The 17,772-nt window shown below is 38.3% G+C and overlaps 1 protein-coding gene across 3 annotated transcripts; it reads left to right on the forward strand.

Moving 5' to 3' along the window:
- Nucleotides 1-185: 185 nt before the first annotated feature.
- LOC147474672 (Nucleoporin, Nup133/Nup155-like protein) lies at nt 186-17,204 on the forward strand. 3 transcript variants are annotated; one of them, XR_015207460.1, is made up of 8 exons: nt 186-481; nt 560-2,499; nt 2,975-3,690; nt 8,019-8,171; nt 10,683-11,004; nt 11,978-12,254; nt 12,352-12,419; nt 16,429-17,204. XR_015207460.1 is itself a non-coding variant. In XM_086582081.1 (8 exons), exons 1-8 carry the CDS (start codon nt 276-278, stop codon nt 16,975-16,977), a joined length of 3,870 nt encoding a protein of 1,289 aa, XP_086438207.1. In that variant the 5' UTR covers nt 187-275; the 3' UTR covers nt 16,978-17,204. The 3 variants fall into 3 exon arrangements, 2 of the variants coding, with proteins under 2 accessions (XP_086438207.1, XP_086438206.1); XM_086582081.1 differs by lacking the exon at nt 11,978-12,254 and having other exon boundaries at nt 187-481; nt 560-717; nt 802-2,499; XM_086582080.1 differs by lacking the exon at nt 11,978-12,254 and having other exon boundaries at nt 187-481.
- Nucleotides 17,205-17,772: the final 568 nt, after the last annotated feature.

The raw sequence follows: 17,772 nt of genomic DNA on the forward strand, positions 1-17,772 counted from the left end.
AACAGTAAAATATACAACAACTGGACAACACCAGCGGCATCATTTCATGTTTTGGTCGGGCTTTCCAACCCAAAACAAAATAGTCCAATTCAAGTTTTCGTTGGGCCAACCCAATCCAAAATACAAAAAGTGAAGCCCAAACCAATTGCACGGCCTTAATAATGAAAGCCGGTCTAATAAGCAGCGAGCAATTTTTCAAATGAATTCTCCCACTCTTTAACAACAACTCATTTGCATCAAAAGTCAAAACCCTAAACCACAAAAATTCTTCAATTATGTTCTCTCCTGGAACTAGGAGAAGACCCCACCACAATTTAACTCAAAAAACCAACGACCGGTTAAACCAGTCACCCTCTACTCCTCCTCCTATTAATAATAATAACCAAAACGACCCGCTACTGCAGTCGTCATCATTAGTTCCAAACCGCCCTTCCACTGGTACTCCTGCTCCTTGGCTTTCTCGCTTATCCGTTCTCGCCAGGTACTGCCCTTTTCAGTAACTTCACTCTCTTAATTCTTTTATTCTTTTTTTATAATAATTATTATTATTATTGTGCAGAATTCCAGCTGGAAAGAAAACTGAAAACGAGGACCAACAAGTCCAGCCAGTTTACGTTGGAGAGTTTCCGGAAGAAGTTCGTAATGCGCAAGCTAGTTTTCTACACAAGAGTGTTGTTGTTACTAGTGAGATAGGTATATCGGGTGGTATAGATAAATGTACGTCGCTATCTTGGATTATATGTGATAATCGTTTATTCGTTTGGAGTTTCTTATCACCTGTAGCTTTTAAAAAATGTGCAGTTCTTGATATTCCGTTTAGTAAGGGTGGTTCGTGGATAGTTTGTGTCGTTAGTTGGAACGGTGGGTTTGGGGAGAGAAGTAAATATGAATGGCAGAGTAACCCGGTGGTGGGGATTGTTATGTGTAATAAGAATTCGCAGGATGTTATATACTGGCCGGATATTTACGCGGAACGTGGGAGTGGTCCGGTTGTTAGTGGAGCTGAGAGTGGTTTTTCGCCTAGTGAGAATAGGACGACCCCCACGAATAGTCAGAAGAAACTTAGCAGGCTTGGGAGTAGTTATATGGTAGAAAAAGGGTGTTTTAATTCACTCATTGCTACAGAAATTCCTGATAGGGAGTATAGTTGTGTTGCCTTAGCAGCTGGTTCTGATGGTGAGTTGTGGCAGTTTGAATGTAGTCCCAGTGGTGTTATCCGGAAAAAGATTTCATTAGACTATGATGTTTTGTCAGTCAATAGTAGTGATGGTCGTGAAGGTCTAGTCGGAAAGGGGTATCCGAGGTCACTTATCTGGCGGTTTCAACTTGCTGTGTCTGAGGAATCTAACCGCGAGTTCTTCTTGTTGACAGATCATAAGATCCTGTGTTTTAGAATAAGTTTTGACTCAAAGTTGTTGAATGTTTCAAAGCTATGGTCTCATGAGATTGTTGGCACTGATAATGATATGGGTATTAAGAAGGATCTTGCTGGTGAAAAGCGCATTTGGCCTTTGGATATGCAGATAGATGATCACGGGAAAGAAATAACCATTCTTGTGGCTACCTTTTGTAAGGATCGAGTGAGCAGTTCTAGTTACACGCAGTACTCACTTCTAACGATGCAATATAGACCTGGGATAAATACTCCATCTGACAATGGTGAGCCAATACTTGAACGGGTTCTGGAGAAAAAAGCTCCTGTTCAAGTGATAATGCCCAAAGCAAGAGTAGAGGATGAAAACTTCTTGTTTTCCATGAAACTCCGTGTAGGGGGCAAGCCTTCTGGATCAGCAATCATTCTCTCTGGTGATGGAACTGCAACAGTTTCTTACTATAGGGGAAATGCCACACGACTTTATCAGTTTGATTTACCTTGGGATGCAGGGAAAGTTCTAGATGCTTCGGTTTTCCCTTCTAAAGAAGATGTCGAGGAAGGTGCATGGGTTGTAGTAACTGAGAAAGCAGGAGTCTGGGCAATACCCGAGAAGGCAGTTCTACTTGGTGGAGTTGATCCTCCTGAACGAAGCTTGTCACGTAAAGGAAGCTCAAATGAAGGAGCTGCTGAAGAAGAAAAATGGAACCTTGCATTAGGTGGCAGCCTTGCTCCAAGAAGGGCTAGTTCTGAAGCATGGGATGCTGGGGATAGACGAAGAGCATTGTTAACTGGGATCATACGTCCAACTGCTCAAGACGAAGAATCGGAAGCTTTACTTGGTCGCCTGTTTCATGACTTTCTTTTGTCTGGACAGGTTGGTGATTCACTTGAAAAGCTTAGACGTTCTGGAGCCTTTGAGAAGGATGAAGAAAGAAATGTTTTTACTCGGATGAGCAAATCTATTGTTGATACATTAGCCAAACACTGGACTACAACCAGAGGAACTGAAATTGTGGCTATGTCTGTTGTGTCATCCCAACTTGCTGATAAGCAACAGAAGCATCATAAGTTTCTCCAGTTTCTTGCTCTATCCAGATGCCATGAGGAACTTTCTTCTAGACAGAGTATGATTCTCTTGCTTTTGTTAAATTCTGCTAAATTTTATTAGGTCATGCATGGTTACGATTCTTATTTCCCCTTTTACTTTTTCCCTTGGTTAGAAGGTTAGAACTAACAGGTCATTTTTTCGATAGAAGCAAAGTGGTAGTCATTTTGTTATTCCACAGAGACTTCAATTTAGTATTTATATCCCTCAGCAACCAGTCTCATTCATAAGGTTCTTTGCATCATTTAGGTTGCAAATATTTGTAGAATTTATTATCTCTGTACTTTTTTTTTCTGGAGGAGAATTTCATTTACACAGTAAGTTGGGAAAATTCTGTAACAAATAATTTCCTAATATAGTAATATGCTATTCTGTTATTGTTGATTTTTCACCAGTGAAGCTGTTGAAGGTGTTTAATTAAATTTTTGTTTTTCAAACTTTCCAAAGTAGATTTCTAATAGATCAAATGTGTTGTCATTTGACCTTGTTAGCAGAACATTCCTTACAAATTATCATGGAACACGGTGAAAAGCTTTCTGGAATCATCCAATTGAGGGAACTACAAAGTATTCTCAGCCAGAACCGATCAAATGGGACTACTGTTCTGTATTCTGACTCACCGGATGAAATGGCAGGCTCGCTTTGGGACCTGATTCAGTTAGTTGGTGAACAAGCTCGTCACCATACTGTACTTTTGATGGATAGAGATAATGCCGAAGTATTTTACAGTAAAGTTTCTGATCTCCAAGAAGTATTTAACTGCATATCCCATCATCTACAATATTTTGTCGGTGGAGAACAACCGACATTTGTCCAAATTCAACGAGTGTGTGAACTCTCAGATGCATGCACAGTTCTGATTCGTGCTTCCATACAATATCGAAACGAATATAACAATTGGTATCCACTTCCTGAAGGTTTAATGTCTTGGTATTGTAAACCTGTGGTCCGTGATGGGTTGTGGTGTATTGCTTCTTTCATGCTTCAACTTTTAAAGGACTCAGCTGATTGGAAAGAAAAGTCACCTCTATATTCTCATCTGGAGAGCCTGACTGATGTTTTACTCGAGTCATACAGTGGTGCTATAACCGCAAAAGTTGAACGTGAGGAAGAACACAAGGGTCTTTTAGGTGAGTACTGGAAAAGGAGAGACACACTTCTGGCCTCACTGTATCAACATATTAAGAGTTTTGTCGACGACAAATACCTGGTAATTTGTGCAAGTTTCAACTCTCGTTTTCGATTATTTATTTATATTTAAGCATCAGATACTATAGTTACTTATGATCTTTGTCTATTGGTCTTTACCAACATGCATAATGTCTCTCAAATGACTTTCACTTAACATCTTCACTAATTAAATTGTAGTGAATTTGTTAGAAATCTTATGTTTATAGTTGAAATCCAAGCTTGGGGCTTCTTAGGAGAGAAGAAGAATACATCTGGGAAAGAGTTACTCAACCTTATTTATTAGGGTTGTGGACATTACATTTGGATATTAATGAGCAGTACAATAAGGGCACCCATTCAAGGGGCATATTACAATATAACATAAGGACCGTACACTATGACATAATGAACACATTATAGAAGACACATACTCAAACAGTCATACCATATGTGCATGATTTGCGAGACGGTTCATATGATTGGTATAAAATCTCGGCTTAGTTTCAAACACTGAACACCTTTGGATTGTCATTTTAATTGTCTCCAATTTCTTCTTCTTAGAAAGTATTGGAATTTAGTAACCGGATTGTCCATTCTGTGTCTTGATTAGTGAAAAAAAGAGTCAATTATGTGTCCAGACTTTTTTTTTGATCGGTAAGAGGTATGTTTCATTCTTAAACAAGTTACACAGTACCTAAACCTTAAACCTTAGGGCATCTCCATTGGGGGGCCGGGGCGGGTTATACAGCAAGAGATGTAAAGTTTGCACCTCCAATCTCAATAATCCCCTTCCAATGGGGGATGTAAACTGTAGGTAATGGCTATTAACTTCTAAACAGAGTGCGGAATTCTCATCCCGGATACTGGATACAAGTTAGTAAAAGGCTCAGGCATCACTTGAAGTGATGCGTGAGTTTAAAATAAGTGTGGACGTCACTTGGAGTGACACCCCTTTTAATTCTAAAAGTGGCGATTTGTGATTTTTAAACTCAGGCGTCACTCCAAGTGACACCCCTCTTTAATGCTAAGACGAACGTCACTTTAAGTGGTGCCGAGTTTTAAAATCCAAATTTTTTACATTTCTCCATTGGAAACGATCAATTGGGGATATTTTTTTTTTGAAGAGGTAAACGATCAATATATATATAAACTATATAAAAGCAATATTTACAATATAGGATGAGATATCCTACTAAGAACCGAAAAACAAAAGACAACAAGAAGGAAAAGCAAAAATACAACAGTGGTTAAACATATCCTCCCAAGAAAATGCAAAGGACCCGAATGGTATCTCCTTGAACTCCTTCCACCGCTTACACCAAAGGAAAGGCAATCCTTTGATGTGAAGAATCAAATGTGCAACGTCAAATTAGGGATATTTTCATTCTATACATTAGTATGTAACACCTATGTAGAGGTGTAATTTTACACCCCCCATTGGAGATGCTCTTAGCAAGTTGCTAATGGTAGCTAATTACAATCCCCACTTGACAACTCAATTACTAGAATTGACTTACAAAACTAGAGTATTCCAATTACACATGAAATCTTAATATCGGAGTTCCCTAAAGATATTGACGCCCCTTGACCAAGTAATTTTAAGTAATCAAGTATAATATTTTTTCTCTTAAATGCTAGGTTCGCATTTTAATATGCATATGCACAATGCATTTTAGTATGCAGTGTGTTCAATCAACTACTTTGAAATGCAGTTCGTTCAAACAAATTAATTTGCATGGACTTTCATATTATCGAACTAATTCATTTTATTTTCTCTCTCAAAATCAGTGCTTAACCACATTGAATACATACTTTTTCTAACAAGAGTGGGATTTTGGGGTTTTAGTGTACATGGGTTTATGTATTTTTCAAAACGATTTTATGTATAGGCTATAGTGTCTAGTGGTTTAGAGCTTAGGGTCAGGGCTTAGGCTTAGGTTTTATTGTCTTGGAGTTTAGAGTTTAGGGTTTAGTGTCTCAGGGTTCAGAGTTTAGGGTCAAGTGTCTAGAGGTTTAGGCTTTACAGTTTAATGTCTAGGGATTTAAAGTATACGGTTTAGGTTAAGTGTCTAGGGGTTTAGGCTTAGGGTGTAGTGTTCAAAGTTTTTGGCTTAGGGTGTAGAGAGCACTTGCGAAATTTCTTTCTCTCTCTCCCCCGTACTTTGTAAAACTGAAACCTAAACCCCTAGACACTACACCCTAAGCCTAACCCCTAGACACTACACCCTAAGCCTAACCCTAGATACTAAACCCCAAACCGCTTAGTGAGTAGTCAATTGCAAAACCACGTGATCTATGTAGTCCTTTGGAAAATGTTTTTTTATATATATTTTTTTCCTGACAACTTTTTTTACATTTTAAGTTTAATATGTATAAGCACAGTGCTTTTTAATAAGCAATTTGTTCGGCGACCGTCTATATAGGGTGTACTTGCTGGTTCTTAGGAAATTGAACTTGGTGGTTTTGGTATATAGGTGTTTTCTATGTATTTGAAATTGGGAAACATGTGTCACTTTATAGTTATGTGGAGGAAAAACTAGAATATATTTACCCATTTCCTATGACTGAAAAGAATTAGTAAAGAAGTATCTACTGTCTGCGTTAAGATATTATGAAGGAAAATTACAATACCGTTCTGTTTATGTCATACCAAGTTTGTAACTCAAATAGGTGTTAGGTATTAGAGTCTTCAAAAACTAAAAAGGGGAAACTGTAAAAACCACAACTTTCAATACTATTTGCACTTAAGTATAGCAAAAAATTGAATTGGAAAATAAGCCTAAACTTTATGAAAACATTTGTGTTGAAGTACACTTTGTACCTTCTGTTTTATTTATGACAAAAAATAATTCTTCTCTTACATTTTTACCCCTAAACTTTTCAAATTATTGGCCTCTTAAGTACACAATGTATCATTGATTAATGGAAATCAAAATGACTTGACATCTTAATATTCAATTTGCATCCATGTACACATGCAGTACAAAATAAATTTTCTTTTATTTTGTAGTTCAATTACACTCAAAAAAGAAAATCAAAATAGAATTAAGCCACGCAAAAAATGTAGATTTCTCTCTTAGTAATCAAGGCGATTATGATGCTTACTCCAAGTGCTTCAAATATGTTTGAAAAATTGATGATTACGAACCTTTAATTTTTGTACTTCTTAGATGAAAATTTGTCTAGGAATAAATTTGTCAAAATATCTGGTTAATTTCTACCCTTACAATAACAATAAATTATTGAGTCCGTAGATGCAAATATTGTTATAAAATTTTGGGGTAAAAATGTAAAAGATGATTAACTTCTGTTATCAATAAGACAAACAGTAGAAAGTGTACTTAGATGCAAATTTCTTTATAGATTTTAGAAGTAGTTGCGAATTTAATATTTTGCTGTCCTTGAATGCAATTAGTTTTGAAAAGTTGTATTTTCTTACAATTTTCCCAAAAAAGAGAGAAACAAATGAATGATGAAAGAATAGATTACATACATCCAATGGAGCTCTAGAAGCATTTGGATGGAATCTAAGACATCATAACAAGATGTACCTTAGCCCACTCATCGTTGCCATTTAAAATCTTGTTTCTTTAGCTAGGCACTAGTGGTAAGCTAAACAACCTATCTTCTTTTCAGTCGACACTCTTATTTCAATCATTTCCTCAGTATGAGATGCAATAGAACCTAAATAAATTTTTTTCAGATGGATACCACTTGGGTCCTCTCACATCTTTGAGTAAAGGAATATATGGTCTTTAATTCAGAAAATTGATTAACCATTCCCTACTTCTCATAGTCTCATCCTGAAGTGATGTCCACAAATCCCCAAAGTAAGGAAAATAGTGCTAAACTCCATAGGTGGTACCACGTACAATCTTGAATGCCAAAATTAGCTAAAAGATTCTTGATCGTGTTCAACATAAGTACGTATCCCAGGGAGAGAGAGGGCCCCACCAGGAAAACTGACGGTGTATACTAACTTGTAGATACCCATCGTAATTGGGTAGATGGCGTCATCAGATATCGAGCTCCCTTAATAAGAACACATTTATATTATCTATTTGAGTTAAATCCTGTTGTTGTTAGATTCTCATTTATCAAGCAGTTAATAGGACATGCCCGTGCTTCCTAGTTGAATTTGACTACTTGGCTAGCAAGTAAATTGAATTTTATGAACTGAAAATCCTAGTTGTACTCAGAGTTGACTGTTACAACCACACATTTGCAGTTCCCTCATCATATAAAAAGCCTGTTTTGTATGGAAGTGTGTAAAGGCTAATTTATACCTATTAATAGTTTGAGAAACAATTATTTCAATTTTTCCACTTCTTCGTGTATCAATTCTTTTTAACTTTCTGGTGTTTGCAGCATCCAACTAACAGCATGGAAGAGTCAAAAGAAGACATTCTTAGAAAATATTCTTTACCTTTGTTGTCTATTTCTAAACGGCATGAAGGGTACGAAACTTTGTGGAGTATTTGTTGCGATCTCAATGATTCAGCGCTTCTACGGAATTTGATGGTATGCCCAATTTTCATTATCTGCTTGGCATGAATTTCTGATTGTCTGTTGTATCTTACGAGTTACATGTAGTGGTCCTTTTGTTGTATCAGAATTTGCTTTACAGGTGGACACTGTTATTGTTGTATTCACATAATTTGATGTCAGATTCTCCAAAGGCTCGAGCTGGTAAGTGGTGCCTAGGGATGTCCATCTTGCCCGGAACCTGAACGAAACCCGAACAAAAAACCCGCACCGAACCCGAAAAAACCCGAACCCAAACCCAAACCCAGACCGAAATACATAGGGTAGGGTTTGGTCACACTCTAAACCCGGACCGACCTGATAATTTAGCCCTAAACCCGTTAAAAGGGCTAAAAAGCCCGAAACTGAACCCGGACCGAAACCGAACCCAAATCCAGTTTCAATTGCCTACTACTAATCCCGTAGAAAAGAATGAGTTAGAGAAATATTGGGATCATGATCTCATTCATGTTTACAATGATGAGTTATTTAGTATATTGGATTATGGAAAAACTTACATCGGGATTTCTAATTTTTTCTGCAATTGCACGTGATCTAATGTGTATTCATGTGTCTATAGTTCCTTCCGAGTTCATCTATTTTTAAAACATGCGAAAGAATTATGTCTAAATATAGGTGATAATTACTTCCAAGTTCATTAGAAGTTTTATTTTGTTTGAAGGATTGGTGGATAACCGAAGAAGGAATAAATTGTAGATATATATTTTAAATATGGTTTTTTATTGTCCTATTTCTTTATTTATACTGGGTTTTATCCTACTTGAAACCCGAACCCGAGCCTGCTGGGTACCCAAAATATAGGGTTAGGGTAGGGTTTGGTCACACTTCTCAAAAAAATATCGGACTCCCGACCCGATGAGAACCGGTCTGGGTAACCCGATATCCATTCAAAACCTGAAAAGTCGGGTTCGGGCTGGGTACCCGTTTGGACATCCCTAGGTGCCCCAGCCGTTTATATTGAAGTGCATACGTGTCAGACATGGCAGGTATCACATACATGGAGGGTGGTCGCGGGTCATACACATGTCAAACCAGGTACTGGGCCTTAGCCCTTAAGCACTCACGTAACAGAACAAGATTGATGAGCGTTTTTGTAGTACTACTCAATAGACTTGAATCGACGGACCTCCTTGGAACCAAACACTCTAAAACTCTTAAAGCCCAAGTTTCTATGCATGAAAAATAGGAACCTGTTGTAGTGGCCTTTGCTAGGGATATATTGTGGTTCAATGAGTTTTAACATTATAACATCGAATGTGTGGCACAAGGAGCGATGATAGAATTTGAAGCCTTGGAAAATGGATCAAAATATTCAAACTAGTGCTGGTGGGGTTGCAAGAGAGAGTTTGTATTCAAGCTTTTATCAGGAGCATTGGGGCTGGTAAAAACAAATGAAAACATGGGTTGGAGTATTTGCCCTCTGAGGGCAGGCCAGGGGTTATTTTTTTGATCTAGCATTTTGTTATAGTCGAGGTCTAGGGCTTTTGAAAAGGGATGTCTTCTCTGTCTTCTGATTTGGTCAATCGACATACTGGGTTCAGTGTATGTATATGGGCCTGAGGATTCAGATTAACAGCCAGTTCTTCCCCCAATCTATGGTGCTCGTAAAAATGAATGTCACGTCCTTAATTTTTACATGGTTAAACAGAAAATACTCATCAAGACTCCCCAACCTGAAAATTGAATGATTTTAAAAAAATACACATGGGCGAAAATGGATCAAGTCAACATGTACTGAAATTTTTTATTTGCTTCCATAGGGTGACTTTGACCAAATCCCATTACCATGGGCAATTTTTGGCATGTAAAATAGAAAATAGCTTTGAAATACATTAGAGGAACAATTTTTTGTTGAGACTTGAGGTTATTTATGGATAATCTATGACATGATTTGTTGCAGAATAAAGCCTTTACGTCAATGTGATGTTGAAATTCACTCTCATAGTGAATCAGAAGTTGCTAGAAACAAAGAATGTGAAAGGATCATAGTTTAGCGTCATGGACAATAGACTGGTTTACATTTTGGCATTTATATAAAACATGTGAAGGGCAAAGAGAACTGAAGCAGAGAAAACGATATGCTCACATGGAGGAGACTGTAAAATGCTCATGTGATGGAGATGCTAAGAGACTGTTTTCCTTGGCTCTCAGAATTTTAAGCTTCCATGACTTTCAGTCCACCTGCATATTGTTACATACTGGATGATATAATGTATAGCATGCAGGAGGAACGGAGAACATGTTGAGTGGCATGCAAAAGGCATGTGCATAGTTGTGCAGTGCTGTAGCCTGTAGTTCACTCACTCATTAATTTTACGTGATATCTGGTTTCTTCTTCGTACATTCTATCTTTGTCTTCTTATTTATGTAAGTATCGGCTGTGGCATTTGGGTATACCATGTGTTGAACATGTCATTGATATTATTTTTTTCATGTTATATTCCGTTTTGTTGATAATATTGTCTGAATAGGTATTTGTTTCTGCAGCATGAAAGTGTTGGTCCTAAAGGAGGATTTAGTTACTTTGTCTTTACAAAATTGCATGAGAGGCGCCAATTTGCTAAACTTTTAAGGCTTGGTGAAGAGTTCCCGGAAGAGCTAACAATTTTCCTGCGGCAGCACAAAGATATCCTGTGGCTTCATGACATGTTTCTAAACCATTTCTCATCTGCTTCGGAAACTCTTCATGCATTAGCTCTTTCTGAGGCAGCAAGTGAAGAAGGGTCGGATCCTGGTCTCCTGAGATTGGGATCATCTCTGGGTGATCGGAAGCGTCTACTAAACGTGTCTAAGATAGCTGCTATGGCAGGTTTGTTGTTTTACATTTTGGTAGCCATTTTATCAGCTTTACCTGTGTGAACGGATTAAGCAAAAACAAATAAAATAAACAAAATCACAATGTACAGTGATTATGTGATTATGTCTTTATGTCACAAAGATGACAGTATGTCTCAGTAGAGTTTGTATTAGGTTTATTTGGAAATACCAGTGTGACTCACACTCTTCAGTGCCTTGGAGAAACTTATCTGTCAAATTGTTATGTAGATTTGACCCCTTCAAAGTTGATTTGTTCTTCCTTTAGTTAAAACTCTAATCCAGAATGTAGGGGTGTGCACGGGTTGGATTTGGGTCTAAACCGACAACCGAACTGAACCGGCTGTGTTATACTAACCGAACCGAAGTGAACTAATTTCCAGCCGAACCGATACCTGAACTGAATCGACTGGGTTACGGTTTAACCGATGTTAACCAACCCGAACTGACTGGTTTTCACATATTTTTAATTTAAATCAATTAAATATATATATTCTAATATATATTATAGCGGGTCGGTTTGGGTTGGGTTTGGGACTAAACAGATGACCGAACCGACCCTATTGGTTTCCAAATATATTTAACCAAACCGAACCAACTCATAAACATAACTGACCCGAAACCGACTGGTTCGGTTTGGTTTGGTCGGTTTTGTTGGTTCGACCGGTTTTATGCACACCCCTACCAGAATGTGCTTCTTCAGAGTTCAAGCGCGGGTAGTCAATGAAACGTGTGCGCTGCTGATGCTTATGCCACAATTTCCTATATGTCATTGTCATGTGTACATAGTTTCAGGTTACACAAGCTAAGTTCTTCGTGCTACATCAAAGCTGATTTTCTATGGAGATGTTTCATCATCCTTGCGATGATGTTGATTGCATGAAACTGATATTGTTATGTCACATCTTGTGTGCTTCCTATTCAAAATTTTCTTCATATTTTTTCTTGAAAGAAATTTTATTTAACAGGGAGGAAGATATATGAGATATAAACTACAAGGCTGAGTTACAAGAAGAACTAGGGGAAGTACTTGGTGCACTTTGTCTCCATGCGCCCAACTAGGTTGGCATTTTGGCACTCCAGAGCCAAAATTATCATTGGCACAATAAAATCCATCATGAGTCTAGAAATCTATTACAATTGGAAAGTTTTCACCAATGCCCAGTTCCTTGGTTGCACAAATGTTATCCGTTTTCTGTTAGATGGAAGCATTTATAGTATCTTGTTCTCCCTGATTTTGATTTTGTATGTTTTAACCTCTATTCCTATCAGTTTTGTCTTTTTTGTTATTTCATTTCTGGTTATTATTTATTTATTTTGTTTCCAAATTCAACATCCACAGGTAAGGATGACGAGTTTGTAATGAAGACTAAACGAATTGAGGCTGATTTGAGGATTCTGAATTTGCAGGTTCATACCCCTTATAAAATTTCCTCTTTGCAATCTCTACCTATTCAAGTTCAGTATATATTGGGATGTATATTTGGGGACATTTGAAGCATTTGAATCCTTGCATATACATATATAAGTTCTTGGGGCTGCTCCACTCATTGCCAATTGGTTTTGGGTTGGATGCCCCAAAGTTTAAAATGGTATCAAAACAATCTATAATAATTGACTCAAAGGGCCTGTTTACTCCACATCACCCAATAATGACAGTCCATGTGTTAAGTTCAAGTGACGCACGTCAAGTGACTTGTTCAGGTGTTTAGTATTGTCCAATTGAGGCATAGAAAGCCTTGCTAGTCGTATGTAAGTTCCTGGGGCCGCTCCAGCTTTGAGTTGGATACTTGGATGCTGTAAAGAGGGTTCCAAACTCGAAAATTTTGGGGCTTTTAAGATGAGCTGAGCTTTTGTAGAGATGATCTCCATGGTTGGTAAATCATATTTTTGTTAGTAAAGAGGCTTCATGGACCTAGGCAGCTAGCCATTTGAGCCATCCGTGTCTGTTCGTCAATGTTTTGTCTGTTTACAATGTGGGTTTAGGGTTTAGAACACTGCCTCGATCTCTTTTCTGGGGTTTTAGACAGTGTTCTAAAAAAAACTCGCATAGGCTAAAATCAGTTCAAAAACGTTGTGCCGAGTAGTCGGGCTAGTCCAAAAGGAAGGTCCAGGAAGACTTACGATTTGATTATGGTTTTAAAGGAGTGTTGTTTTTAAGGGACTGAAGATTGTTTGAAGCGCTGATTTCTGAAAACCAACAGGCCCGTGGCTTAGGAATTCATAATGTTGAGGTTTATCCAGATTTGGGCTATGAGCCTATGATCCTCTTTTGCTTGTGGACGAGCTCTTCTTGGTTGGGGAGAGATGCATTGCCGGATAGTCCAATGCTCTGAAAAATGGCGTAGGCGGCCTTCTAGGCAATGTCCAATCCTCTCGCCTAGCCCTAAAATCGGTTCACAAAACGGTGGGCCGATTAGGTAGGTCTAGACGGACGATTAGTTGGGCTAGGCGGACTCTAGGTGGTCTGGTCGGTAGGGCAGGGAATTGGGTCGGGTTTGACCCGAATCCGACGCGACCCAAATCTGAATAGTTCGGGTTTGGGTCAATTTTCATATCTGTTTATTTATTTGGGTTGGGTTCGGGTTCGGGTTCGGATATATTTTTTGGGCTTTTTTTGAATTTGTAGTATTATCGATCGGGTCGGTCGGGTTCGGATAGAATATTTGGGTTTGATTCGGATCGGGTTTGGGTTCGGATATTGTCAAACTATTCAGGTTCGGATTCGGATATAGTCATATCCGACCTAAACCAGACCGGTTCCTTGCCCTACTGGTCGGGTTTTTTTTCCCATCGAAACATGGGTACTGTGAACTGTCCACAAGAAAAGGACCAAGAAGGCCTAAAATTTGAATATGGGTTTAAAGACTAAAGCCCAATCAAACTTAAAAGGAAAATTAAAAAAAAGACGTTTACAAGTTGTTAAAAGTTCAAAAGAGAGTATGTTTCACTTCATCCCTCTCAAAATAGATTATAGTCTACAGTCCTCTCTTCTCTTTGTTCAACTCGAGTAGTTTACTTGCCATCTTCTTCAACTCTTACTCCTTTTTTTTAATATTTTTTTAGTTTTGTTTAATATTTGAATTATTGTAAATATGTAAAGTTTGATAAGTAGTGGGTGTTTGTGAATCAGTATATATATTATGAAAGAAAATCATCTAGTGCCTAGCGGGCTTACAAGGCCTAGGTGCTAGGCGCTCTTCCACCGTTTGATTGCTGCGTAGCGTAGTATTGACCCGCCAGCCCCGACCCGGCCCATGGGCCGAAAAATCCCTCACATATTTGGGGCGGCCTGGCAGTGGATTCAGCATTTACCAACCCAAGAGAAAAGGAAGAAGAGAAATGGCAGGCCAACGCAGTTAAGCTATAAAGAGGCTGTTCTAGGTCTAGAAGCAAAGGTTGGTGTGAAAGGCTGGCTTTAGTGCCTCTTTCTTAGGTACTCAATTTCATAATAGTTTAAAGAAGGGTCTTTCTAACCAACAATCTAGTTTTCCCGAAACAAGTGCGAGCATACGACCCTCAAGCCTTTGAGGGGAGGGTAAGGGCCAAGACTTTGAAGCTTAGGCCCGATCCTCGGCCCAACCCTCATTAAGCCCCCAACATTTATCACATATATCTATTGATTTCTATTGAAATATATCTCATTTTAGCTGTGTTGCATGGGTATGCCTATTATTCCGGCATGTCCCGTGTCGACCCGACACAGATTCGCTATTCGAATCTATTCTCAGTTTCAAAGAAAAAAAAAGGAAGATTAAGAAAGAAAGAAAGAAAGAAAGAAAGCTAGAAATGGAGTATATTGACTCAAGAATTTGTCGGGTGGTGGTGGATTGTTGTTGTCAGCTGTGCGCCATCTTTTTCCATGGTGGCTGCAACCCAGATCTAGGGTTTCTTTCTAAGACAATTAAAAAGTGGGTTTTTAATAAGTGATGTGGGCTTGGGCTTTTTTGTTTCTTTCTTCCATAGACAGATTAAATGGGGCTTTTAATAAGCAATGTGGACTTGGGCCTTTTTGGATTGGGTTATATTCAAGATCTAAACTTAGCAAAAACTGTTTTAAATGGCTAATGGGCCTTATCAAAATCTATATTTGTTTTGTTTTGTTTTGTTTTGTTTTTCTTCTATTTAAAACAATTTATGTTTTAAAAAAATAATAATATTAAATTAGAATATTAGCCGTGTCCCTGTCTTGATTTTCAGACCTTGCCGTGTCCGAATCGCCGTACTCGTGTCCAAACCAGACACTCGTACCCGTACCCATGCAACACAACATTTTAGTATTAATACACTATACATCATTTAAAAGAATGCTTATCTTTTAAGTTTGTCAACCTTATTATTTCATGAAATGAATTTAGTTAATCTTAATTAACAAATGTAAGTTTAACAAGTTTTTTAGTAGCTTGAAGTTTTAATTGTGAAGTGAGTACAATTTTATGACTTAACATTTTATATTAAATTTATTTTGTTAATTAAATATTCAAACGTATGAGATAGTACTCGGTTGTAGGAGCCGACGAGCAAAGTCGATGAAACCTTTGGGTGATGATACCAGAGGTCTGGGGCTCGAACCCCGCCAGCCCCAAAGAGTTACTGATCTCATTGAAACAAGTTTGCCAATCAACAAAAAGAAGAAGAAGATAGTACTCGGCCCTCAAGCTTGGCCCCCAAGCCCGGCCCTCTCGATAGGGTTGAGGGGCGGATAAGAGCTTCGAGATTTAAGCATTGGCCCGGCCCGACCCTCAAAGCATGAGGGCCGGGCCGGGACCATTTGACACCCCATTGCCTAATGGGATCCTGCTAGAATAATTTTGTTATATGTTAATTTCTACCTTTAGAAGTAATCGTTGTGAATTCCTTTGTCTGCATCGAAATCCATACAAATATTTAGTGTAATCTCAAGAATTATAAGAATCATGGGGTTTTTGTTGTTGAATTGGAGTTCATTTTTTTTTTACTTCAAAAATTATTTAAATCGGGAACGAAATGCAAATATTGCTATTATAATTTGGACTAAAAGCTAAATCATCTGCTCAGTTTTTATATTTTTCAATTGCTCATATATTATTAGTTGAGCATCTTTCACAAGCAGATACACGTTAGCGAGGAATCTATATTTGAATTACTGTACAAGGTGTCCATCTTAAAAACTGCTATAACTGGTTTAATTCTCCCAACTTTAGGGTTCATTGCAACAGAGATCCTACATGCATGGCTGTAGTTTGTGTGATTCAAACCCCATGGATGTGGTATCCATGATTCAAACACCTTGGGTTTTTTGTGAATTTGTTGGACCTGCACAACCACATCATATAGTAATGTGGTCCTCCAAAGTGCTAATGTTGCTGTCTATAAAACATTTGCATGTAGGTGATGATATCCTTCTATTTCTTACACAAATTGGTTTTCTGTCTTGCAGCAAGAAATCATTGAAATTCTCTCTGATAATAACGAGAAACCAGAAATTGGACAGGGACTAGTCCCTCCTGGAGAACTCATCAAACTCTGTCTCGGTGGAAACACACCAAAACTATGCTTGTGTGCTTTTGAGGTTTTTGCATGGACCAGTTCATCCTTCCGTCTGTCCAACAGAGGACTCTTGGAGGAGTGTTGGCGTAATGCTGCTGATCTGGATGACTGGGGAAGTCTCCATCAAGCTTCTACAGAAGAGAGATGGAGTGACGAAGAGACTCTACAAATTCTGAGTGAAACAGTGCTCTCCAAAGCTTCGAATAGGTGTTATGGGCCTATGGCCGAGTCGTACGAAGGTGGATTTGATGAGGTGCTCCCTCTAAGGCAAGAAGATGTGGACTTGGCAATTGTTAAGGATCCAAATATGAGTGTGGAAGCGATGATGATGCACCACAAGAATTTCCCTGATGCAGGTAAGCTGATGCTGACTGCAATTATGTTGGGCCAGGTGGGAACCGAGAGCGTAGCTGAAGAACAGGGTTCACCTATGGAGTAATGGAATTTTCATTATCCAGCTTAGTCAAGCTTTGTATAATCTTCATTACTCGTCAATCCTCTGCAGTGATTGCATCTTTTTTCTTGCAGTCAAGGTGAGCTCATCAGTGTAACACTATCATGATAATATGATGGCTTTGAAATCTGCCTCATCACTGGAGAAAGTTACCAAAATTTGTAACCGTAAACACAATTTTATAGAGGAATTAGACTTGAGATTTCTGGAAATATGTTATGCCTTCCTGAAATGATCTGCTGATTCTGTGTTTTCACTTTCCGGTCAACTTTTGCCTAGAATCCTAGATAGATTGTGTTTAAGCTACATAATGAGCTTCATTATAAGGTCAGCAGCTTTGGGGACCTCACGTCACTTTTTGAGAGCTTTTCACAAGAATGTCACATTCTCTTGACCATAGCTGTTTTCTGGTGAATGTGTGAAAATTAGTTCCTACGTCTTGTTAATTAGCCTTGATGCGCGTATATGTTTCAGGCTTTGCATGTTCATTCTGGGATGGTTGGTGCCAGGTGAAATATTTCCTCGTGAGATCCGGCCTGCTGGACAATCACTAGCTTAATGTTATGGCCAACTTGTCCTTTACCTTTGTCATCAGTCATTTCTTCCTCAAGATGTTCTGCATATTCAAGTTTGGTATATTTTAAGTGTTTGCCACATTTTTCTTGGTTTCAAAATAACCCTAGAGGATATGGTAAACCCAATTCCCACATTTAAATACCACACGAACCCAACTTTTAAATTTTAATAATCCTTAAAGACAAAATAAGTTGGCCCGGCCCT

This window comes from Coptis chinensis, chromosome 9, assembly GCF_015680905.1.
Source record: "Coptis chinensis isolate HL-2020 chromosome 9, ASM1568090v1, whole genome shotgun sequence".
Taxonomy (NCBI): domain Eukaryota; kingdom Viridiplantae; phylum Streptophyta; class Magnoliopsida; order Ranunculales; family Ranunculaceae; genus Coptis; species Coptis chinensis.